Raw genomic sequence first — 23,988 nt, forward strand, 5'->3', positions numbered from 1 at the left:
GTCATCCAAGATCTTTTTTTTTGTTGAATAGTTGAGTTTTTTGATGAAAACATTCCAGGATTTTTTTTCCATATAGTGGACTTCAATGGACTCCAAACGTTTCAAGGTCAAAATGACAGTTTCAGTGCAGCTTTAAACGATACCAGACGATGAATAAGGGTCTGATCTAGCCAAAGGTTAGGTCATTTTCAAAAAAAACTTAAGATGATTTATAAACACAATTGCTCGCCTTGCTCTGTTTTGCGATGCGCGTTCATGACTTCACATAACACGAGCCGTAATTAACTAAAGCCGTCTGGTTATATTGATAAAATGCTCTCTTTTAGTCAGGTTTACTAGGTTTAAAAGCCGCTCATCAGTGGTGGCTCTTCTCATCTGTGCCGGACCTCCGGCTCGAGAGAGATTGACAGGGAATTCATGGGTTGATGACATGGGTTGAATGATATTGCAGTGCATCAAGAATCTTTGATAATTCTTATCCTAGATTTCTTTAAATGACATGCGATTAAATAAAACAAAGCACTTCCACAGCCCTACAAGTCAGAATCCTTCTGTAGCAATTAGGCACGATTTGACCTAAGAATACATAGCAACTATGCCGTCCTGAATGTTTTTATTAAAGTGAAACACCTTATTGAAATTCCAAAGAAGACTTAAATAAATAAAGAAAAAAAATATTCAACACAACAAAATGCAAGGTCGACAATCTACGTTGAACGACACTTCCGAGACCAAGAGACAGGAGCCGAGGCGTGACAGCATGGGATAAGGGCACAACACTCTACAGCACGTCACAATGGTTACAGCTGTGCAAACACACTCAAACGCATACACACTCACACAACACAGCACTCACTCATGTGAGAAACACCGCCACCGGAATCCCCCCTGCTTACGCACTCAGCTCCTGTAAATGAAAATGAGATGGAATTATGTTGTTTTAGTAGTCTCCACTGATAAGGCCATAGGCACTCTTTAGCTCACAAACAATGAAGTATAGCAACCAGGCGCTCTACTTACTCACAACCATACAGCTTCACATACGACACAACCAGATAAGATATTAAATAACTAATACAAACTAAAACCTAAACAAACAAACAAAAGAAAATCAAATAGGGAGTAGCGATAATAATCCCTTATCACACCACAATAATTAAAGAGCTGGACAACATGAAAAATAGAAAGAAAAGAAAAACAATATAATTGACGCACCACTCAAAGGCGTGTGGCTAATTACACCATACCACTTCGCCATTGGATGTATATATATATATATGTTGCCCCTGTCCAATGATAGGACAGGCAATGATCGGAACCACCAATCACCGGCGCTAAGAAGGAAGAACTGCGTTGGTCCTGTCACACTTACATGTTATATCCTCATTACCTTTACTTTCGTTTTAAACCTCCTCGTTATACGTTTATTTTACACGTTTACTTCATACATTAATATCTTCCCCTTAAATTTCATGTGTTTTTAAATAATCTTGAGACGATTCAAAAAGTTGCAATGCTTTGTAAAAAATAATGTATTGCTGTCACAGTACTGGCATAGACCCGTTTTTTCCAACCTTTTCCCACCAACTTATTTTTTTCCATTTCAATAACTTCATCTTCAAACCATAAGGGAATAATTATGCATAAATAGTCAACTGAAATAATTGTTATATGTTACTAGAAAAACAAACACACGGACGCCTGTCTTTTTGTGTTTTGGCCATTTGAGGACGGGGTTAAGGTTGGATAATATAGTACACCACACTTTTTGTTAGGACTACACCACTGATCTAGATAGATGGATAGATAGAGACTAGCAGACAGGTAAAAGATGGGCACAGAGGTGTTGGTGCTACACGATATGTTTGCAATGTTTTTACACAGGCCTAATAAACATTTATATACAGTAGCTGTGTAGTTCCTGATGCAGAAATAAAACTTACTAACACTATTTTTTTTAAGGCAATCATTTCCCAAAAGGGTTGCTGTAATGGTCATTTAAAAGTGATGTCACAGTATATGATAATGTCAGAATTTTTTGACAGTGTGCATTGATGCTGAAACATCATAGAGGAGCTGTAAGAGCAGTGATGGACAAGAGTGTGTTTGTGCTGCTTCTGCTGTCAGGTGGGTGTCGTCATTTCAATCTCTTTTCACAAGTATATGTTGTTATGGCTGGCCAACATCACAGAGGCTAATAAGTTTTTAAACAATAAACAAATTTATATAGTTTGACATAGACATAGAAACTATAAACAATCAAAAATATATAAATGTCCAAGGGAAACGTAAAAAAAGCCCGCGTGGGAATTTAATTTAATAAGGGAAAAAACAATCCTTGAGAGAGGGTAAAAAAATAAGCCAGAGAGCATGAGAGACAACTCAGACGGAGTCTTCAGAGCGAGCCCCCAACTCCAAGAAACGTTAGTCTTATTCCCATCCGCACTCTTGTGGGTGCTCAAGGCAATTCATTTCACCTGGTGTCAACTGTGTAGCCGGCAGGGGCGGACGTAACAACGTGCACATGCATTTATTTACACATGTTCATTTTAACAGGACTTATGTGCAGCGCTTCTGGTCTTTGGAGAGAGTATCACTACATAAATCAGACGATGACATGGCCACAAGCTCAGAGTTATTGTAGAGAGAATTTTACTGATCTGGCTACTGTAGACTCTATGAATGATGTGAACAGGATGATAAATACAGTGAATGATGGATACAGTGGATCAGTCTGGATTGGACTGAAGAGGGTGAATCAGAGTCGATGGGGATGGTCAATGGGAGATGACACTCTAACACAGTACGGTGTCTGGGATCAAGGATTTCCTAGCGGTACAATAAATTGTGGCTATTTTGTCTCTGGAACTTGGCACAACAATGCAGTTTGTTCGCATCAGTTGTTTTTTGCCTGTTACAATGGTAAGTTAATGATCTTAATATATGGTGAAAAGAAGCTCTGGTTGTATTGTACATCTCTCAATAGAAACTATCAAGAACATCATGATAATGCAATGGAAAAACTGGACAGATGCTCAGAGTTACTGCAGACAGCATTACACTGATCTGGCAATTGCCCGCAGCCCTGAGGAGCAACAACAGCTGTATGCGCATATTGGGGATGGTCCATGGGTCTGGATCGGTCTGTTCTCTGACTCTTGGCAGTGGTCAGATCAATGGAGTCTCCATTTTAGAAACTGGGCAGCAGGACAACATTTCCAGAGTTTTGGTGACTGTGTTGCCATGTCAACAACTGACTTTGGGAAATGGATTCAATACAGCTGTAGACTAAAGCATCCATTTATGTGTTAGGGAGGTGAGTTTAGATTTACATTACCCAATGATTTACTTAGTTGTGCAAATGTCATACCTCACTTTGCTTAGAAGCGTAACAATGCATAAATGTGAATTATTTCAATCAAACAATCGTTTTAAAAAAACTCTTGTATGAAAACAATTGTATTCAAAACTATTAAACCTGTTAACCACTTATTTCTCTAGAGTACAAGCTAGTTAACAAACAGATTGTCAGATTGAAGTTGTCCCATGATGGAAAAAACGATTTGACTGACCCTCGAATACAGACTGACATTCTGAATAAGGTATGACTCTATAATAATCTTATCATAGTATTTAAGGCTATGTGTAACGGAGGCAAGCTAGTGTAGAGCTGTGCAGTATGTAAACCTCACTCCTCTGCCTCAAGGACTCTCTAGCGACAGACGCTAGAGACTGCGGTCTTTAGCCTCCTCGCTAGAGCGCCCGACTCCCATGCCGAACCGACCCGGTTCGAAGCCCGCCTAGTGCAGGTGGGGTTCGTTCCGGTTACATATGCATATATGTTCAATTTCAAAATAATGTGTTTAAATCAGGGGTGTCCAATGTCGATCCTGGAGTTCCACAGTCCTGCAGAGTTTAGCTCCAACTTGGCTCAACACGCGTTTGGAAGTTTCTAGTCTGCTTTGTGAGACCTTGATAAGGTGTTCAGGTGTGTTTGATTGGGGTTGAAGCTAAACTTTGCAGGACACAGGCCCTCCACTTTGGACTTTGGACATCCCTGTGTTAAATAATAGCATGTTTTTGTTATGTTAGGGATAATGTACAGGCAGCCGATTGTAATTGCAGAAATAAGCTCTGACGGTGTGAAAAGTCTTATTTTAGCAAAATGCTTTACAAGGCATACATAGTCCTCACTTTAGATGAGCTCACAAAAAATAGTTATCTAACAACTAGTAAATGTTTAATAACTATCTTAATTAATCATGAATTACAGCAAGAATGTGTGTTAAAAAAGCATTTATTAACAAATTAAGTAACTGTTACTATATGTCAGAATAATAAGATGTATAAATGTGCATTCAAAGAGTTTATTAATCATTTACTTACACTTTTTAAATGATCTCATGAACCACTGACAACTCCTAACTAACTGGTTTGTATGTAATGTAATCCTTAATTTAGAAATGATGAATTCATCCTTAATAAAGTATGAAAATTTGATTATTAAGCATATTATATACATGCTTATCAATCAAGAACAAAGCATTTATAGCTGTATTTATAAACTGCTTACTAATGTCTATTAATGTGGGGCCAATGCTTCATAAATGATAAATTAACTATGTACTGATGCTTAACTAATGATTCATAGAGTGCAGTTATTATAAAGTGTTACCATAAATTCTTACATGGACATACATACCTGCAACACACAAAATAATTTAACTGAACCAGAGTTTGCAGAATCACACCCATTACCAAATGAATCAAGTTGGGTTGATTCTTTCACACTATTTATCATGAAGAAGCACACATAAAAACCTGCAGAAGTATACGTTTGTTAATATAACATTTAGAGAAACATTGATGAATATGCTGAAGGTCAATGAGATTAAAACATGAACGACACATCAACAATGTATGCAAACGATAATTTCTTGTACGAAATGTGAGAAATCCTAGAATTGATGTGAAAATAGGACAGAATACTGGAGGTCAAAATATAACAGGTGCTCGGCCACATCAAGGTTTATTTGAGGCACTAAACACCTTATTTGACTCATTTAAGTTTAAACAACACAAACATAAATCAATAAACAAAACCTGTTGATGAAACATCCAAGACAAAACTTAAAATGAACAAATATGGGACAACAAAACTAGTCTAGGGGTCAATTTTTCGAAATATGAATAAATAAGATTTATTTTAATCTATGAGTTGTTGGAAAAGGACAATGTCTGTCTGAGATACAACCGTTTAAAACTGAGGATGTGAGAGTGCAAAAAATTGAGAAAATTGCCTTTGAAGTTATTAATCGGGGACACCGTGACAGGCCATACACTCACAAAATTAAAATTGTAATATATTTGATGTACAAAATTTACAGAATATCTTCATGGAACATGATCTTTACTTAATATCCTAATGATATTTGGCATAAAAGAAATATCAATAATTTTGAACCATACAATGTATTTTTGTCTTTTACTACAAATGTTCCCGTGCCACTTTAAACTTGTTTTGTGATCCAGGGTCACATATGACATATAGTATTACACAGAAGTGATCCACCACTCACATTTTTGAAAATATTTTATTATATCTTTTCATGTGACAACACTAAAAAGAAATGAAAATTTCTACAATGTGAATTAATGAGTGTACAGCTTGCATTACAGTATAAATTTGCTGTCCCCTAAAAATAACTCAACACACAGCCATTAATGTCTAAATCACTGGCAACAAAATTAAGCAAATTGGGCCCAATTAGCCATTTTCCCTCTCCGGTGTCATGTGATTCTTTAGTGTTCCAAGGTCTCGGTGTGAATGGGAGCAGGTGTGTTAAAGTTGGTGTTATTGCGATCACTCTCTCATACTGGCCAATGGTATTTTAACATGGTACCTCATTGTGAAGAACTCTGAGGATCTGAAAAAATGAATTGTCGCTCTACATAAAGATGGCCTAGGCTATAAGAAGTTTGCCAAAACCCTAAAACTGTGCTGCAGCACAGTGGCCAAGACAATGCAGCGGTTTAACAGGACAGGTTCCACACAGAACAGAACTCGCCATGCTCGACCAAGAAAGTTGAGTGCACGTGCTCAGCATCATATCCAGAGGTTGTCTTTGGGAAATAGACGTATGAGTGCTGCCAGCATTGCTGCAGAGGTTGAAAAGGTGGGGGTTCAGTCTGTCAGTTCTCAGACCATACGCTGCACACTGCATCAAATTGGTCTGCGTGGCTGCCGTCCCAGAAGGAAACTTCTTCTAAAGATGATGCACAAGAAAGCAACCAACAGTTTGCTGAAGACAAGCAGACTAAGGACATGGATTACTGGAAACATATCCTGTGGTCTGATAAGACCAAAATTCATTTATTTGGTTCAGATGGTGTCAAGCGTGTGAGGCGGCAACCATGTGAAGTGTAAAAAGGAGCATGGTAGTGGGAGTGTCATGGTCTGGGGCTGCAGGAGTGCTGCCGGCACTGGGGAGCTAAAGTTCATTAAGGGAACCATGAATGCCAACATGGACTGTGTTCATACTGAAGCAGAGTATGATCCCCTCCCTTCAGTGACTGGGCCGCAGGGCAGTATTCCAACATAACAAACACTCAAACACCAAACAGACCTCCAAGACCATTGCCTTGCTAAAGAAGCTGAGGGTAAAAGTGAAGACATAAACCCTATTGAGTATCTGTGGGGCATCCTCAAATGGAAGACACAGGAGCGCAAGGTCTCTAACACCCCCAGTGGCAACCAGTGAAGTTCTGGTGAACTCCATGCCCAAGAAGGTTAAGGCAGTGCTGGAAAGTAACGGTGGCCACACAAAATGTTGATACTAAGCCCAATTTAGACATTTTCACTAAGGGGTGTACTCACTTTTGTTGACAGCGGTTTACACATTAATGGCTGTGTATTGAGTTATTTTGAGGAGACAGCAAATGTACACTGTTATACAACCTGTACACTCACTACTTTATATTGTAGCAAAGTGTCATTTCTTCAGTGTTGTCACACGAAAAGATATAAAATATTTATTAACATGTGAGGGGTGTACTCACTTAAAAGTGAATAACATACTTTCATATCCAGATGTAGTCTTGGGTACTGAAGCAACGATCACAATTACAGATGGTGTTAAAACGCTTTCATTTCAATGAAACACAAAAGAAAAAGAGACCAGCCTTCAATACTCATTATAAGAACACTTATATGTTGTAACTGAATCCGAAGTAATAGAAAGTTATTAAGTCATAAATGAAGACAATTTATTTTTAAATATTCTTTATTTATTCACTATTTCTTTTATCACAAAGAAAGTCCTTGAAATGCAGACTAGTGTGTGTCTGGTATAGAAACTGTACACAAAAGCAAGGCACTATACTGTACATTTAAATTAATTATTTTCTTTCGTTCGTCCAATATTTTGTGCCGTCCGAATACAGACGTGAAGCTCATCACAGCTCATAAAGAGATCTCAACCAGCAGCCATTCACTCAAAACACAGAAAAAACACAGACATGTAAACTCCTCTTGAAAAAAGGGACTAAGACATATGACAACATTACAAGAATCGTTTCATGGTTTCCTACAAAATCTTTTATACAATTTCAAAGTATTAGCAGACTTGTCAAACATAAATACACACTACAACATAACCCCACTGCACATCAGACCAAAGCGTGACAGATAGAGGTGCATGACTTTGGACATGATGAATGGGTTTGCTGTTTTTTAAACAAATCGAAATGAGTGAATAAACTTGTTTTAGACGTCATACTGCACAAAGATTGCGCGTGAAAAATCGCGACTGTCAAGTTGTAGCACATGGACATTTCGAGGAGTCAGGACACATACACATCATTTCCACAGACGTACAGTAATAAATACATCAAAAGCGGACGCCACAGCAGGTGCATCTGTAGATCCTAAAGTGACCTTTGACCTGACCCTTTACCCTGTTCTCAGTGCGCAATCGCCTCCCTTGACCAACGGAGAGGTCAAATAATCGGGGTGACCGCAGAACCGGTGGTCATCGAGGAAATAAACAGCGATCGTTTCTGTCGTCAGGTTTCTAAAAGAGTCCTTTGGCTTTTTTTAGGTTTACTTGCTTCCATCCCGGCAGAGCATCAAACTCTTCTCTCTTTATCTCCAACACACTCTGAGAAATCAAACAAAACAAAAAGAAAGAAAGAAAGAAAGAAAGGAGATACGCATTTATTTAAGCGTACATGTAACACGCATAGATTCAGTATAGTGAGTCAGAAGAGGTTTACGAGAATGTGACCTGACCAGGCGGGACGTGCTTCCAGTGCAATTTCTTTTTTGTTCATACTGAAAGTGAATTTAAAACAAATTCATGGCATATCAGAAAACAGCTAAGCAAGCAATATATGAAGTGCAGTATATAGATAAGATGGTTTTATCTCTGGGTGGGGAAAACATAAACCTAAGATAAGAGCTAAATGTGCAAAGACAAGTGTTGGAAATTAATTTACTTTATTGTCGCATTAAAGTCGATGGCTTTAGGTGTAAATGCGTGGAACAAATGTATGGCTTTACCACGTCACGCCTAGTTAGGATACACAATGAAAAGATCTCAGAACTGTGGTAAGTATTGCTGGAAAGGATAAAAGTAGATTGTCAGATATTTTGACATTCTGTGAGCGTGAGGTTTTTGCATGCATGCGTGTTTTCATGTCAATTTTAAAAGCTCTCCAGGATTTGGCTGAGGAAAGAGTGGACCGGAAGAGTTGCGTACAGGACGCAATGAGGAAGAGAAGGCAGGAAAGTGATGCCTTCAGTGAATAGTGAAGGAGGGGTTCCCATAGAAACCATCTAACTCTGTGACTTAAGTCCATGTCTGAATACAAACACTTACCTACCCAGAAATCCCTACAACCCAGCCTAGAGTCAGAAAGGTAAAACATCACATTCTTAGTACTGCATGTAGATGATTCGTATGAAAAGATTGTTCTGAATAAAGGGGCTGTAAACATTAATGAGCCGATTTACACAATCCCATAATGCATTTCAAGACACGTGTAGGCTCACCTCGAAGTCCTCATCCGTGAGGTACATCTCGATTCGCAAGGGGTCGACTCCCTGGGGAAGGGGGCGGGTCTGCAATGTTGAGAGCGGATAGATGCTCTGACAGAGTCTGGCCAAAACATCCTCGACCAGAATGATTTGATTATACACTTCTGCCTCCTGTACAACACAAACACACAACAAATGTATTTCGGTCTACAAACGTGATATGTAAACCAAAGACTATAGACACAGAGAGGCGAAACATAATAGAATGTTCCATTGCAATAAGAGAGATTTTCCATCCTTGTTTTTCTCCGAAACTCTTGCCATCACACCATAGGACAAACTTGCATATTAATCTGTCAAACACTCAAATTTTATAGGAAAAAGCTCATTGTTCATAATGGCATTTTAATGGAAACCATTAAAATTGGGGTTCTATAGTTTTTTCAGCAGAAATGCATCCTTGCAAAAAAAAACATAGAAACCCAATAGAAACCATAGAATGGTTACCATTAGTTTTTTCTAATGGTAAATTAAATTTTGTAGTGCGTTTTTTGTATTATTCAAATAGAATTTAACATTACAAATCCATTCAATCTTTATATTAAATTATCAGCATGGTTCTATAAGATCATCATGTTTGTTGTGTGTTCCAGGGGATTAAAACATACTATACATATTAAAGACCTAGTGGAGAAATAGAAACTAATAATGGTAATAGTTAATGTGTGAAGATGAATTAAATGGAAATATTCAATAAAGTAGACTAAATGGTTGATTTCCACAACTCATAACATAAAACATATACAGTATATGAAAATACAATAGCTGTCATACAATTTACTGATGACTTAATTTGAGAATTTTCTATTGCACTATTCTGTATGTCTGGCATTTTCACCCCAAAATTGCAGCCGCGCTACCAAAGCGCCACCTAGTGGCTGTTTCCCAAAAAGCTCCAGACTTTCTCTTGGTATTACATATTCTTTGCTTAAACCAGCTACTTTAATTTTGACTGAAGTGATTTTTAGATCTTCATTATCTATAATAAGGCACCAGCTCTTTATGCAAAACGACTTGGAGAGCTTTCTATACATTACTCCATACATTTCAGGAGCATGTGCATTCCCTGGGAATCAAACCCTTGAACTTGGTGTTGCTAGCACCATACTCTACCAGCTGAGCTCAAAATTTGAAACAGAACCAACCCTCTCCGTGATCTCAGCGATATCTTCTCTGTGCTCCCAAACGGGGAACATGTTTGTGAAGGTCAGAGGCTCCAGTCCAGCATGGATCAGGTAGGACTTCTGAGGTTTCTTCTCATTCTTCTCTGTTAGAGAAACAGAAGTGTCAGTCACAGACTCATTTAACTAGTTTTTGTCTTTAAGAGATAGAAACAAGCTTAACATTATTAATACAAACCATGTTTCCTAGACATTGGCATCACTCATTTAAAAATCCCATCTACAATGGTGGCCAAAAGGGATGTCCGTAAAATCGTAAAATTGTCATCTTTGCTCTTTATTTAATTATTTTATAAGATGCACTTAAGATGTTGTATGCTCCCTTGGAGTGTGCACCATAGCTCAGCTTTGAGAAAAAATCTTCAGCAAAAAAAGAAGACTTATATAGGCTTATGAGAATGGTTACAAAATATTACATTTATTCATATCTATTAACTATTAAAACTAGTCAATATGTGCTCTATTTCCATAAAGCATTTTGTATTTTATGCATTTTAAATAAATAAATAAAAACATAACCTGATGTGCTGTAATTGGTTTTCTAGCCAAATAATTTTGTCCACTAAATACCTTTAAAGTTTAGTTTTGTATCCATTTTGTACCCTACATCTCATATTTTGATCACTTAATCTAATCTAGTGGATATTAATGACAAATATTGTAAAATATGACTCTTGACATTACTTTTGGCGACTTTTATTGTAGGTCAAATATTAAGAGAAAAAACAATTATACGCTTTAATTAAATTATTACTGAAAGTTATTATCACTATCAGTAGCCAAAAAGATTTAGAAATTCTACCAAATATTGTCTAGAGGGCACAGATAAACTTTCCAGTTTCCTGGAGAATCCCAAACCAAAGATTATTGGCTGCTAAAGCTGTCAATCACCTCTGCAGTACTGCAGCACAGTTTCCATGGCGCACTTCCTGTCTGAGTCCCAGCGGATGCGGGCAGAGCCGGTGCTCTCTGTATCTTGCGGCCACCAGCCCTGCCACAGGTAAACTTCATGATAGTTATCCACTAGGAACAAAGCTAGAGAGAGAGAGAGAGAAGGTCAATGAGTGTCAAAGTTGTTCTTTTATTTATGTAAACATGCTATGTGGTTTACCTGGTTGAGGGGCGGAGTACAGGTCCTCCTGTAGAAAGGGCAGGGAGCAAACCAGATCTGCTGCTCTGGATGGATTGAAAAACTCCAGCGCTACAAACTCCCCGGAAGAACTACTGAGCTGGAAGAGTCGGGGTGTGAAGTTGAACTTGCCCGGGTCTACAAAAGAACACAAACCAAATCCGGTAATAAAGCAAGAAAAAAAATACCCGAGAAGCAAAACCGATTCTTTACTGATCAGAGAAGCGTGTTGTACCTTGCAGCATGCAGTCATAACCCTTGCGGTCTTTTCTTCCCAATGCTTCCCAGAATTCCAATGGCTCACCACCTTCCTCACATTCGTGAATGGTCACGTTGCAGCTACTATGAAGCCCCGCCTCCAGCGGACGCCTTGGAAAATTTACATTTAATCACAAGCAGACGACTTTATTCAAAGCGACTGGCAAATGAGCCAATAATAAGCTCTCTAATGTGATTGTTAAACCCAAATTAATGTTCTGTTATTGTTTATTCAGCCTCACGTCATTTATTGTCCCTTACGTCAAGACTGTAAGATTTTCTTACTTCTGCAGAACACAAAAGAAGATATTTGGAAGAATGTTGGTAACCGAACAACAGGTACCCACTGACTTCCATTGTAGACACATTTCTCAAAATATCTTCTTTTGTGTTCAACAGAATAAAACGTCACTAAACGTCAAGGTTTTAAACAACATGGGGTGAACTATCCCTTTAAAGAGCAGTTGAGTGTATACAAAAAAGTTGTTTTGTGTAAGGTTGTGGTGGTCTCAGCAGATCAGGTGGTAGTAACTGTATATATCGATGTTAGCAGATCTCTTCTGATCGTTGCATGTGTATGACTCACTGTTCTTTGATTTTCTCAGCAGATTTTCGAGCTACAGGTCGGGTGTGGATTTGAGTCTTGCACCCGTGCCACAGGTAGATCAGAGCTTTGTTGATGTTCAGAAGCACCATGGAGGTGCGTGATCGCAGGCTGCTGCAGTGACAGGCCACTTCCAGCAGGTGGCCCTCTACTGGCACTTCACCACGCACACAATACAGACGCCATTCATCTGAAACATAGCGGGTCAAGGTGAACTCAAAATGAGCACAGAGGGACACGGAAACCAGGACGATAAAGACAGAATTGTCACAGTCCATAAATCCAATACAAAAATGTAGAAATGACAAGCAAGAGAGACGTGATTTGAGAGGAATTGTAGCATTCTGCTAATTATTTTATACCGTGCACATGTGACAATGTAGCAGGCTTACAGACCAGTTATCATCTCTTAAAAATAGTCACTTGTTTCATTTGAACATAAATTACTATAATAGAACAAATTATAATCACACATATTTGGGACAATACTGACATTGATAATTTATTATGACTTTATTATGGTTTTATGACCAGAAGAAATTGGAAGTTTATTCTACACAGAATGTTGCGCAATAATTGTTTGACCTTGGTTATTTTGTTTTCATGATTGTCAGAAGCCTAAATTGAAAGAGAAAATCGATAACGATGAATTGCATAGCCCTCATTTTAAATGCAATGCTTAAAAACACACACACACACACACACACACACACACACACACACACACACACACTATTCAATGTCTGTGGATTTATCCACCAGGATGAAAATGGAAGGTCAGGTTGAGCACATTGCATTGTGCATATATACTTTACAAAGTAAATGTAATGCATACTGTTTCAAAATAATATGAAGTATAGAATTCAGACTTTCCTCAAGAACACATGAGAGTGACTCACTCTGTATGTTATCCTCCTCCTCTCCTCTTTTCCCACAATGCACGATCATCCCCCCACTGAAACACTGCAGAAAACAGGGCGGCTCCTTTCCCTGCTGGACTTGCATCTAAACTCCACAAAGAAAAAAAATATGAGCCAAATAAAGAAAGATTAGCCGCTTTGACTGTGTTCAGTCTGGAATCTCTTCTCACCTGAGCTCCCCGCTCCTCATCCAGTTCAACGGTCATGAGCGCAGACGTGCCTTTCTCACTGACCGTAGAGTTCCTGCCCTGCCAGAAAAAATAGCAGCACTTCTCTCGACCTGGACCAGCACTTCGTACCTGATCCGGTTTCTGTCTGCTTCCAACTACACATACACACAATGACACACACTTATAGCAGCACACATTTATAAGGGCCATATGTGAAAAGACACAGAAGTGAAGTTTTCATGCTGTTACCTACCTGCGGCGCTCACCATGTACTTCCATTTCACCACGTAAGCGTCTCCCTCGTGAAACTGGCCAATGCTCTGTTTGGGTAGGCGGCTGTAGTCGAACTCCTGAATGTGCCAGATGTCGACTGCTACGGTGCTGATCTCCAGAGACCTAAAGCTGTCCTCAGAGGTGCTCTCCACCGGACCGTGCCCTCGACCCACATCCTGACCGTCCAGAACTGTGCTAATGTTTGACTGCAGAACGGGCAGCATCAGAGAAGCGTTGTACGCCCGACATTCAGAACCAGACTCTGTCACCGGTGACTCCTGACAGATGGAGATTTTGATTTTTCAAAACAACATTATTATTATTATAATACACCAAACATACAGCCAACATATGAATTAAGCATCATTAATTAGGCCTGATATAAAATAACACAACAGACATTAATATTTGGAGCTGTGAAGACAGAGAAAGAGAAGGAGAAATAGACGGAGCAAGAGACACTTAGACAAAGAAAGAAAGAAAGAAAGAAAGAACTAGCGAAAGAAAGAGTGAGCGAAAGAAAGAAAGAACGACCGAGTGAAAAAAAAAGACAGAGTGAAAGAACGAGTGAGGGAAAGAGAAGAATAAAGAAAGGGAGAACAACATAAAGTAAAAAGAGATAGAGAGTGAGCAAGAAACACGTAGAAAAGGAAAGAAAGAATAAGTAGGAACAAGCAAAAGAAAGGATGAAGGAAAGAAAGAATGTCGAAATAAATAATGAACGAAAGAAAGAAAGAGCAAGCGAAAAGAAAGAAAGAGCAAGCGAAAGAAAGAATGAAAGAAATATAAACAAAACAAAAGCATGAATGGAAATTGCAAACAAAAACAGGGATGGAAAGAACAATGAATTGAGAGAAAAACTGAAACTGAAATTGAAAGAAAGAATCTAATCAGTTCATATAACATAAAACAGACTCTATGGAACTGACACAGAAGATCATCTGCTCACCTTCATCTGAACGGGCTGCTCCATGACTGTATTAGGTGACAGTCTAGAAGCATCTTTCCAGTCCAGGAACTTCTCTTTAAAGAGACTTGTTTCATTATGTTCAGTCAGACGACCAAATATGGCCCAGTCAGGACGTCCTTGACCTTTCCTACAAACCACCAATACATTACTGTAGTAGAGTAGGCGGGGCGAGACCGTGGTTCGAGTCCGGTGAGTAATTGTGAATTAGCGCCAGCTTTTACATTTGTATTTATATTTGTTGTTTATGTTATTTCGCCGGCGGTCGTCCGTGAGGGGCCGCCGGCTGTTATTATTTATATTAAAATTTTGTGTTTAATGTCTGCCGGTTCCCGTCTCCTTCCTTCCATTTTATTGAGCTTTGTTACAATTACCATTACTCGCCACAAAAAGGAGCCTTGTGCTTTATATTTTGAAATGAATCATCAAATGATCGCAAGTGACCCACCTTGGTATGAGAGTGTTGTGTCCTCCGGGGTCCAGCGGGTTGATGTCACAGTTGGTATAATCGAAGGTGCCGTTCCAAAGATGTTTGGCCAGCTGAAACGCCACCTTCCTCTGTGCCAGCGTCACCTCTTTACCGTGCCAGACGTAAACTTCACTACCAAAGTCAAACACAAGCACCTATAGAGAAGAGAATTTTTTTGTGAAGAGCACTTTACAGGGAAGGGAAAAGGGACAATGAGCAAATATATGAGCACAAATAAACTGTAGATGAACAGAAGAATCTGTTCATCTGTAGATGATGACTGTCTGTCTGTCTGACCTCTTTAGAGCCCAGCAGGGAAGTGCGAGGCACTTTTCCCCAGAAATCATCATCGGGAAGCAGTTTATCATCCACCAGACGAAAGATGCAGTTCGTCTCCACAACTGCGCTTTCAAACATCTCGTCCTCTTCTGGAGAGCCGGCCGCTGGAGACAGAGAGGAAAAACACTGACAAGTTTATCTAAACAACTTTGATATCCATCATCGATGATGTTTATGTGTCCATGTTGGTGTTGTACCCACGTTGGTAGCTGCCTGGTCCTCCAAGAATCCTCCAGAATTCAGCTGCTATGGGACATTGAGTGTTCACGCCTTCCTCAACGGTCTCCACCTGTGTTGCTCGGCAGCTGAGATCGTGGTTCAGCTGGATATAAGTGGCCAGTTCTGATGCCTGGAGGTTACGCAGAAAGACACAACAGTGATGTAGAAATCTTTACAATCAATAGTTAACTATAGTTGTGATGAATAACAGGCAGTACCTTTGCTCTTTCTATGACATTTGCAAACTCTCCAATCCAAACGAAACAATGTTCAGGTGTAACCAGCAGAAAACAGTCACCGCTGTTGAGAGAGGACACTCTGGGCTCTACTAGTCTGGTCTGCACATGCCGTCGGCCTGGGAAACATCGATTTATGGTCAGCATTATTAATACATCATAATAACATTTAATAACACAATGGCTGCAGTAAAATCAAAATATAACTACAGCATTTATTAGCATATTTTAGCTTTTAAAAAGTAAAATGCTGTGTGAATTCGGGTTGATGAATGTAAAAGTGTCCAGATCAGCCTTAATTCATTCTTTCTATAAACCATGTTTTATATGTATTTTATACGTTTTTCCTTATTTCTATATTTATATGTCTTTACTTTTTACCGTTTAAATGTATAAAATGTGTAAAATATAAAAAATATAAACAATATATAAACAATTAAAAGTAAATGAAAATAAAAAACAAAGCTGCTTTGCAACAATGCAAATAAATGATTCAATAAATGTGAATTTAATATTATTTATCATATTAGTGATAGATAGTCAGGTTTGGAAATAAATCTATATAAAAATACATAATATAGATAGATTTACATTATACCGTATGTATATAATTCCTCAGAATAATGTTGTTTTATCAATAAAAATACATACAAATTTAAAATAAATAAATAAAATAACATTTTAAAATGTTTTTGACAGCACAAGGTTTTTGAAACCAAATTTTTGAATACAAACACTTATTTAAAAAAAAAAATATATATACATATTGTGTGTATATTATTCCTCACATCAACATTATCTCATAAATAAAAATAAACTACATAAATAAACACATCATATATTGTAGATATACGCATATTATTATATGATGTATATTACTTTATTGTAAAAAACATAATATAGATTCATATAGATTGTGTATATAGATTTGACTGTGGATTGAGCTATTATTGGGTCTAACAATGACCAAAACATGTCTCATCATGCTAGAGTGAAAGACTGACCTTTGACCTGCATGAGCATCAGTTTTTTGTAAGGAGCTGCGCTGTTATTGCTCATCTGCTCTGAGATGCTCACGCTGCGCAGACTCACGCTGCTGTAGTTCTCTTTACTGGCCAAACCAGCCAAAGCCGCATCCGACAAACTTGTGCTCTTACTCACTGAAAACACAAACAATAATCCCGTTATACATATACAGACAAACAGCGGAAGCATCTTTCTGTCCGTCACGTATCCACTCACTCTTCTCCTGTTTCATTCTCTTGCTCTCTAGCTGGCCGACGTTCAGTCTCTGCTCGGTGTACTCATGACGGATGTCATCTCGCGCTGCCAGAATTTTTAAGGGATTCCTCGAGGCCTGGACGTTACGAGATGGACGAACGGCCCGCTTGTGCTGCACCATCGCTGACGTCAACCTGGGATCCGAGGAGATGCCAAATTTATAGGAACAGAACAAGACATCATGTGTAATACTTTCCGTTACAAATCTTACTTGGGTGTTTGTTTTCCAAAGATGGCATCAAAGTCTTCTTCCAAATGCATCCTGCTGCTCATGCTTCGGGGAATATCCGTCACATGGCGGTAAAACTTGGAGAAGATCTCATCGTCCAACCGCATCACTTCCTTCACTGCCTTCTCCGTCACAGTCAAAGTCGTCTCCTGCAAACCTGACACTGTAAACGAATGGAGTACAAAGGAGACATGAAACATATATATATTTTAAACAAGTATAAAGTGAGCAGATCATGCTTCAATAAACTCGCCTTTACTGTTCAAACGCCCCAAAAACGTCTCCAGCTTTTCCAGCTTCTTATCTGACTCCATTTCTGCTCTGGCCTCAATTTCTGCAACACATCATTTTCTTTTTTTTAACTTTGGGACTTTTCTAAAAAAAAAACTTTCCGTTTTCCACTTTTATCACGAGGCAAACTGTACGTGCGTTACTTTCACCTTCTTGTGGTTTGGCGACGCTGCTCTTCAGTTTAGCAGATACTGGGGAAAGAATCGGGCTGATAACAGCAGAGGACGCAGCCAGACCTGACACACAGAGAGAGAGATAGATAAAGTAATCAGACAGACAGATATAGAGGCAAGTGTTCAGTACAGACAGTAAGTACAGCAAGAGAGATGACTAACAGATTGTCATGTTTAGATTTTTTCTGACCTTTTTTCACCATCTTGGCAGCCACAGTGTATTGTGAAGAGTCATTGGCAACGCCCTTTCCTGTACTTTGCCACGCCTCCTCCCGAATAGAGATCATCTGTTTCCTCGCTTCAATAGAGACCTGCCCCTCCCTATCTTCTTCAAGTTTCTGATTGGAAAACGGGTAGAAATATTTACAATATTCAATATATTTAAAAATGAATAAAACAATTGGACAATAAATTATTGGATTCCACTACACTAATCTGAAATACTATTTTAGTACTTTTTAGAGCTGGTGTGTTTAAATCGATTTACTATGATAAAATGTATAAAAAATATTAATAGTTAAATGAAAAATACAATAGGCATAAATTCAACAGCAACAATTATTTTATAATAAACTAAATACATTTAACAGGTCCAAAACAAAACCAGCATTTTTCCTCAGCATGAAAGAAATGACTGTATTCTGTACATATAACTAGATAAACTGTATTGAGAGATTCTTGAAACAGTATAGCAATGTTTGTATCAAAGACAACCAAAAAAACAATGCAAAAAAAAACGGTGGAAGAACGGAATGGTGGACATAGGAATGTTTACAACTCAGAAGAACAATGCAGTTTTATGATTTATGAGAACAGGAGTGGCCTCAAAATGCACACTGTCTCTCTTACCTGCCCCTGATGCTCTAAATATTGGCATTTTGGGGAAGATGGAAGAGGAGGAGGAGAGTAGGTAGAAGAAAAGACAGGCTCCTATAGACAGAGATGGATGACAGCACAGGAAGTAGAAAACAGGAGTAAATGACAGGACAAAAATGACAAAAGTAGTTCATGAAAGAGTCGTGCTGTCCACTTAATTTATCATAATTCATCGATTCCAAAATAAAGGATTGTGGTTAAATATAATTTGTGTGCGTGCCTGTGTGTGTGTGGCATGTTTATTTATATGTTTTTATAAATACACAAACATTTGTAATATTGTATATACACATGTATATCTATACATAATAAATTATATTTAAATATACATGTACTGTATATAAACATGTATGCGTGCATGTACATAAATATATATATATATATATTTAACACAAACATTTATTTTTGGTTCAATTAATAAGGATTAATCAATTTGGTAGCAATAGAAAAATAAAAGAATAAGGCAGATGGAGAATGCTGGAGGAAAAATAAAAGCTAAAAGAACATAAAAGACAAGTCCTGAACATCAAGGTTTTTAATCCCAAAACATGTTAGATTGTGAACTAAAACATCTACAACAATTGCTTAGCTTCAGACAAACAAGAAAAGCTAATTTTTATAAAGTAAAATGTATATTTTCCATAAAAAGCAAAAAAAGGTGCTAGTATAACAACCTACAATTTTTTATAAATGAAACTGAAGCGGATTCTTTCTGAGCAGAAGAACAGGGTTACTTCAGAGATAGGCTACAGATAGAGAAAGCAGTGCATCACAGTCTTCGCAGCTTAAAGAAACAGCCAATCAAACTGCAGTTTGCACTAGCAGGTCAGCCAATCATCTTACAGCTAAAGATCAAAACATCAAGCCATTTGACTAGCAGCCTGTAGCAGAAATCAGTACACAGCGACTGATGTTTAATATCTTACCCAGAGCTGCTCGGATACTGCAAACTCACTGATAACAGTCTGCTCTTCCTACAACACACAGGGGGGTGTACGCATGCATGAGAAAATGACCAAAATTTAAAAGTACTACCTAAAAGATATTATGTATTTAGTCTTATTATAAGATACAATTTTTACACTTTTGCACTTAAATTAGGAAGGTGATAATTTATCACCATATGACAATAATTTAGGATGCTATGCATGTTACTTTGCCTTTACGCATTTATCAGTATTATAAGACTTGGTGTTTTGATTTTTCATTAAGCATGTTTCCTGGGTATTGAACCTTTGCACTTCTAACACAATGCTCAACCAAATGAGCTACAGGAACACTCTTTGCACCAGACGGCACTGAAGAATCCACACCAAGAGATACCGTCTTGAAAAATGCCTTCAAATTAACAGCTTTGACTACAAGCGCGTATCTGTTACTACTGGCGAGTCACACTTCTTAATCACACATCATGAGGAACAGCTAAATGAAAATTGTCAACATTTACTCACACTCATTTCAAACATGTAGGAAGTTTTTGTCGTTGGACAGAATTGTTGCCATTCTTTAAATTTAGTGTAGAGTAAATTTCAGTAGAACAAGTGTAGTCCAACTCAACTGTTCCTGATTTCATGTTGCTAGGTGACACGTTCTTACCTTTTTCTTAAAGCCTTGCTCCTCCCATATTTGGCTACTCTTCTCGCTTACGGACACCACTTCCTGAATGACTTCCTGTTTCTTGTTGATCCTGTTTTTCCAATCTTCCTCTCCACTCTTCTTCAACAGGGCCAACCTGAGAAACATTTCAAAGGCTTTACTCCATCTTGAATAAAATATTATTCAATATAGTATTCACTACGTTACATAGAAAAAGCAAAAAATTGTCAACTAAATCATGATTAAAAAGCAAAATTGAAGTGAAAACACAATGCGATTTAGAAATCTAAATCCCACAACATACGAAATGCGGGGGGGTGTTCGAGATTGACATAATAACTCCCTCTCGCTTTTCACTATTCAGGCTTCTTTCTCTCTGGCTCATTTCATCTTTCCCCGCAGAGGAACACTGGGAGTTCGAAAATAGCCGTCCGTCTTTGCAGCGTTCGCAGTGAGCAGTGGTGACCCACATTCATTCATCAGAGCAGACAGAAGGAGAACAGCTCCAGTCATCAGTCTGCTCAATGTGACTCTGTTTCTTCTACACTGCAGTACACCCCTAGGCCACACGTGCTCTTATTTTGCCATGAATATATTTTGCATATTGTATACAAAATCAAATTCCGTTATCACATTTTGTCACAACTTCTAGACGTTTGCAGTTAATGTTATTCTTAACTAATACAATACACTATAAATTGACTGTAACATTTTTAGAGTAACACCACAATATTTCATATTTAAATTGAGGAAGGCAAACAGATACTATTACCAAATCCTAGCTAGGTAGCCACAGTTAAAGGTCCATTGTTTCAGAAATGCAATATAATCATGTGTTCAGAGGTGTATAAACACTTTACATCATAAAGTGTTGTTTTTTCATGTTGTTTCTACAGTAGCCCTAAACGGACAAACTGCTCTACAGAATGCATTTCGTAAATGCGTTATCTCCAACAAGAAGCGTAAATGTGACGACATATTTGTGCCGAGTCAGCCAACGTAGTGCTTCAAAAGGGAGGGCTGAAGGTTAAGTGAGCCATTTGTTGCAATTTCAAATCAACAATAAATCAAGATCAATTTCCCACAGACCTTATTTTGGGCGCTTTAACAAAAACCCATTCAAAAAACCCAAAGACTTTGGAGCGATGGAACCTTAAGTCCTTAAATCACTTCCAGGTTATGCATTCGAAAATATGTCATCTCTGAGTCTCCTGTATATTCAGTATACTCACCTTTCTTTGATGGACATCGACGTCATGACTTCTTCAGGTTCTTCTAGGATCTCTGGCCTTTGGTCTTTCAAGACAACGGGTTCAGGTGGCCCGTGTTCGATCTCCTCCTGGGGTAGGATTTGAGGGGGTATGAAGCACTGGGGTTTGGGCTGGGTTTGAGGGCGTGTCTTTGGTTGCGGGGGTATGTATGCAGGTGACTGGGACGGAGGATAAGATTGTGGTTTCGGCTGCGTCTGTGGTGGTATTCTGGATTGTGTCTGACGCTGGGGTTCGAGATACACCTGATCAGGCCGTGAAGGAGCCTGAGGGTCTATGTAGGTGTGAGGGTTTGAAACCAGGTGCGTTTGCCCAGACGGACTATAGGCCTGAGGCTGAATGCGGACTTGAGTGTGTTGCGGTGGATTTCGTTGAGGTTGCGGAGGTGTTTCAGGCTGTGTTTGCTGGAGGTAAGGAAGAGTTTGAGAGGTGTGTGAAATACTTCTGGAGGAGACCACGGTGGCGCTCACGGCTCGCGTAGATATATTGAGATCGGGGACATCTGGTGAATTCAAACACAGAAATCCTGTATCAGTATTCATATGCTGTTTTTTAACACAAATCGCAGCATGATGTTGTTTTTTTAGATTAAAGGATGAAAATTCTGTCAATCATTTACTGTCTTTTTAAACCTGTATGACTTTCATCTCCTGAAGAACACAAAATAAGATATTTTGAGGAACGTTGGTAACCAAAACAACATTGGCCCCCATTGACTTCCATTACATTGAAAATACTAATGAGACATTTTTTTCCAAATGTCTTCTTTTGTGTTTTACAGAAGAAAGAGTCATTTTCAGATTTTGAATGACATGGTGGTGAATAACGGTGACAGATTTTTTTATTTGGCTAAACTAACGCTTCATTTACAATAATGAGAATCATCATTAAAATTAAACAAGTTAAAAATAAATAAGAAACAATTTAGATATTTATGCACAGGTTAAATGAACATGGAGGAAAAACAGGGTTTTTGCATCTTTACCAGACGCATTATATCATCAACATTTACTCGAATCAAAGACAGCTGCTCAAAAAAAATGAAAGGAACACTTTATTCAGAATATAGCATCAAATCAATAAAACCCATGGGATCTTGATCTGGTCAGTTAAGTAGAAGAGGGGGTTGTTATTCAGTTTCAGCTGCTATGATGTTCATGAAATTAAACTAGATGGGCAACACTGAGACGACCCCCAAAACAGGGATGGTTTTACATTTGACATTTATTTTCCTCTTCATCTTTTCGGACAGTTTCTTGCTAGTTTTGTATTTGGCTAGGGTCAGTGTCACAACTGACAGCATGAGGCGATACCTCGACACTACATCTTCCAGGATGGCATGTCAATACGTGCCATTGCCAGAAGGTTGGCTGTGTCTCCCAGCACAGTCTCAAGAGCATGTAGGAGATTTCAAGAGACGGGCAGTTCCTCTAGGAGAGCCGGACAGGGCTGTAGAAGGGCCTTAACCCATCAGCAGGACCGGTATCTAATCCATTCTGCAAGTAGGAACTGCCAGAACCCTACAAAAGGACCTCCAGCAGGCCACTGGTGTGAATGTCTCGGACCAAACAATCCAAAATCCGGGCCCTCTGCTCTCTGCGCGGCACTGTGGAGCTCGATTGGCCGGTTTGAGGTTGCACCTCCAGGAGCTCGGTGCTGCCCTGTTCCAGATCTAGGAAGGAAATACCCCAGGACACCATCTTTCGTCTCATTACAAGCCGTGGGGACCATACAAACTACTGAGTATCATTCTGAGTTGGAAAAAAATGGGCTAGCCGGCTGCATAATTTTTTTACTTTCATTTTCAGCCCTCTGTAGGTTGATCATTTTCCTTTCCATTAAACGATGTGATTTCCTTTCGTTCCGAATACATTACCCCGTCCATATCAGTCTAGATATCCCGCATGAAAATGTTCCTTGTTGAGATATGATGTTTTTTTTTTTAAGTGTTCCTTTAATTTTACTGAGCAGTGTACATCACACATGTTCCAAATGTTCACAACTGTCATGTTAATAATCCACAATCTGTGTGTAGCTGCAAGCATGTAACGGAGCAGGCGACACGCATGACTCGAAACCAAAAAGCGCCACACATGCTCACACACCCAATGAAAGCAGACACATTTATTATATGGCTCAATCAATATCTGACACACACAAAAAGACCCCAGACATACAACACTAACATTACACAAAAAACCTTATCTCAACAAAGACATTGTCACGTCCTGTCTTTTAAAATGTGTCAGATGTGAAATTCACCCTAATAAAGGTTCATCACTGTGTGTTTTTTCTACAAAGCAACAATATGTGTACATGTTGAGTAACAAGCATCAGTCTTACCACTCCCAGTCCTGTCATCCATTCATTGCTTCTTTACTACAAAATAATGAATGCGATCCCGTCTTTCAC

General features: G+C 38.7%; 1 protein-coding gene across 1 annotated transcript in view; it reads right to left on the reverse strand.

The window, feature by feature from the left end:
- Positions 1 to 7,296: 7,296 nt before the first annotated feature.
- The window catches only part of svilb (supervillin b), a 39,080-nt gene continuing 22,388 nt past the window's right edge, over positions 7,297 to 23,988 (reverse strand). Inside the window, exons 17-41 of the mRNA XM_056742999.1 lie at positions 21,541 to 22,078; positions 20,309 to 20,444; positions 19,639 to 19,686; positions 18,686 to 18,766; positions 18,027 to 18,174; positions 17,813 to 17,899; positions 17,626 to 17,706; positions 17,355 to 17,535; positions 17,105 to 17,277; positions 16,867 to 17,022; positions 15,845 to 15,981; positions 15,609 to 15,756; positions 15,366 to 15,511; positions 15,048 to 15,223; positions 14,582 to 14,729; positions 13,613 to 13,910; positions 13,360 to 13,514; positions 13,169 to 13,274; positions 12,252 to 12,459; positions 11,643 to 11,776; positions 11,390 to 11,545; positions 11,170 to 11,313; positions 10,243 to 10,364; positions 9,053 to 9,208; positions 7,297 to 8,159 (exon numbers count right to left, since the gene is read on the reverse strand). Of these exons, the coding sequence (XP_056598977.1) occupies positions 8,073 to 8,159; positions 9,053 to 9,208; positions 10,243 to 10,364; positions 11,170 to 11,313; positions 11,390 to 11,545; positions 11,643 to 11,776; positions 12,252 to 12,459; positions 13,169 to 13,274; positions 13,360 to 13,514; positions 13,613 to 13,910; positions 14,582 to 14,729; positions 15,048 to 15,223; positions 15,366 to 15,511; positions 15,609 to 15,756; positions 15,845 to 15,981; positions 16,867 to 17,022; positions 17,105 to 17,277; positions 17,355 to 17,535; positions 17,626 to 17,706; positions 17,813 to 17,899; positions 18,027 to 18,174; positions 18,686 to 18,766; positions 19,639 to 19,686; positions 20,309 to 20,444; positions 21,541 to 22,078 (3,950 nt within the window). The 3' untranslated portion in view covers positions 7,297 to 8,072. The remainder of the gene's footprint in view (positions 8,160 to 9,052; positions 9,209 to 10,242; positions 10,365 to 11,169; positions 11,314 to 11,389; positions 11,546 to 11,642; positions 11,777 to 12,251; positions 12,460 to 13,168; positions 13,275 to 13,359; positions 13,515 to 13,612; positions 13,911 to 14,581; positions 14,730 to 15,047; positions 15,224 to 15,365; positions 15,512 to 15,608; positions 15,757 to 15,844; positions 15,982 to 16,866; positions 17,023 to 17,104; positions 17,278 to 17,354; positions 17,536 to 17,625; positions 17,707 to 17,812; positions 17,900 to 18,026; positions 18,175 to 18,685; positions 18,767 to 19,638; positions 19,687 to 20,308; positions 20,445 to 21,540; positions 22,079 to 23,988) is intronic.

The sequence above is a fragment of the Triplophysa dalaica genome, chromosome 3, assembly GCF_015846415.1.
Source record: "Triplophysa dalaica isolate WHDGS20190420 chromosome 3, ASM1584641v1, whole genome shotgun sequence".
Lineage (NCBI taxonomy): Eukaryota > Metazoa > Chordata > Actinopteri > Cypriniformes > Nemacheilidae > Triplophysa > Triplophysa dalaica.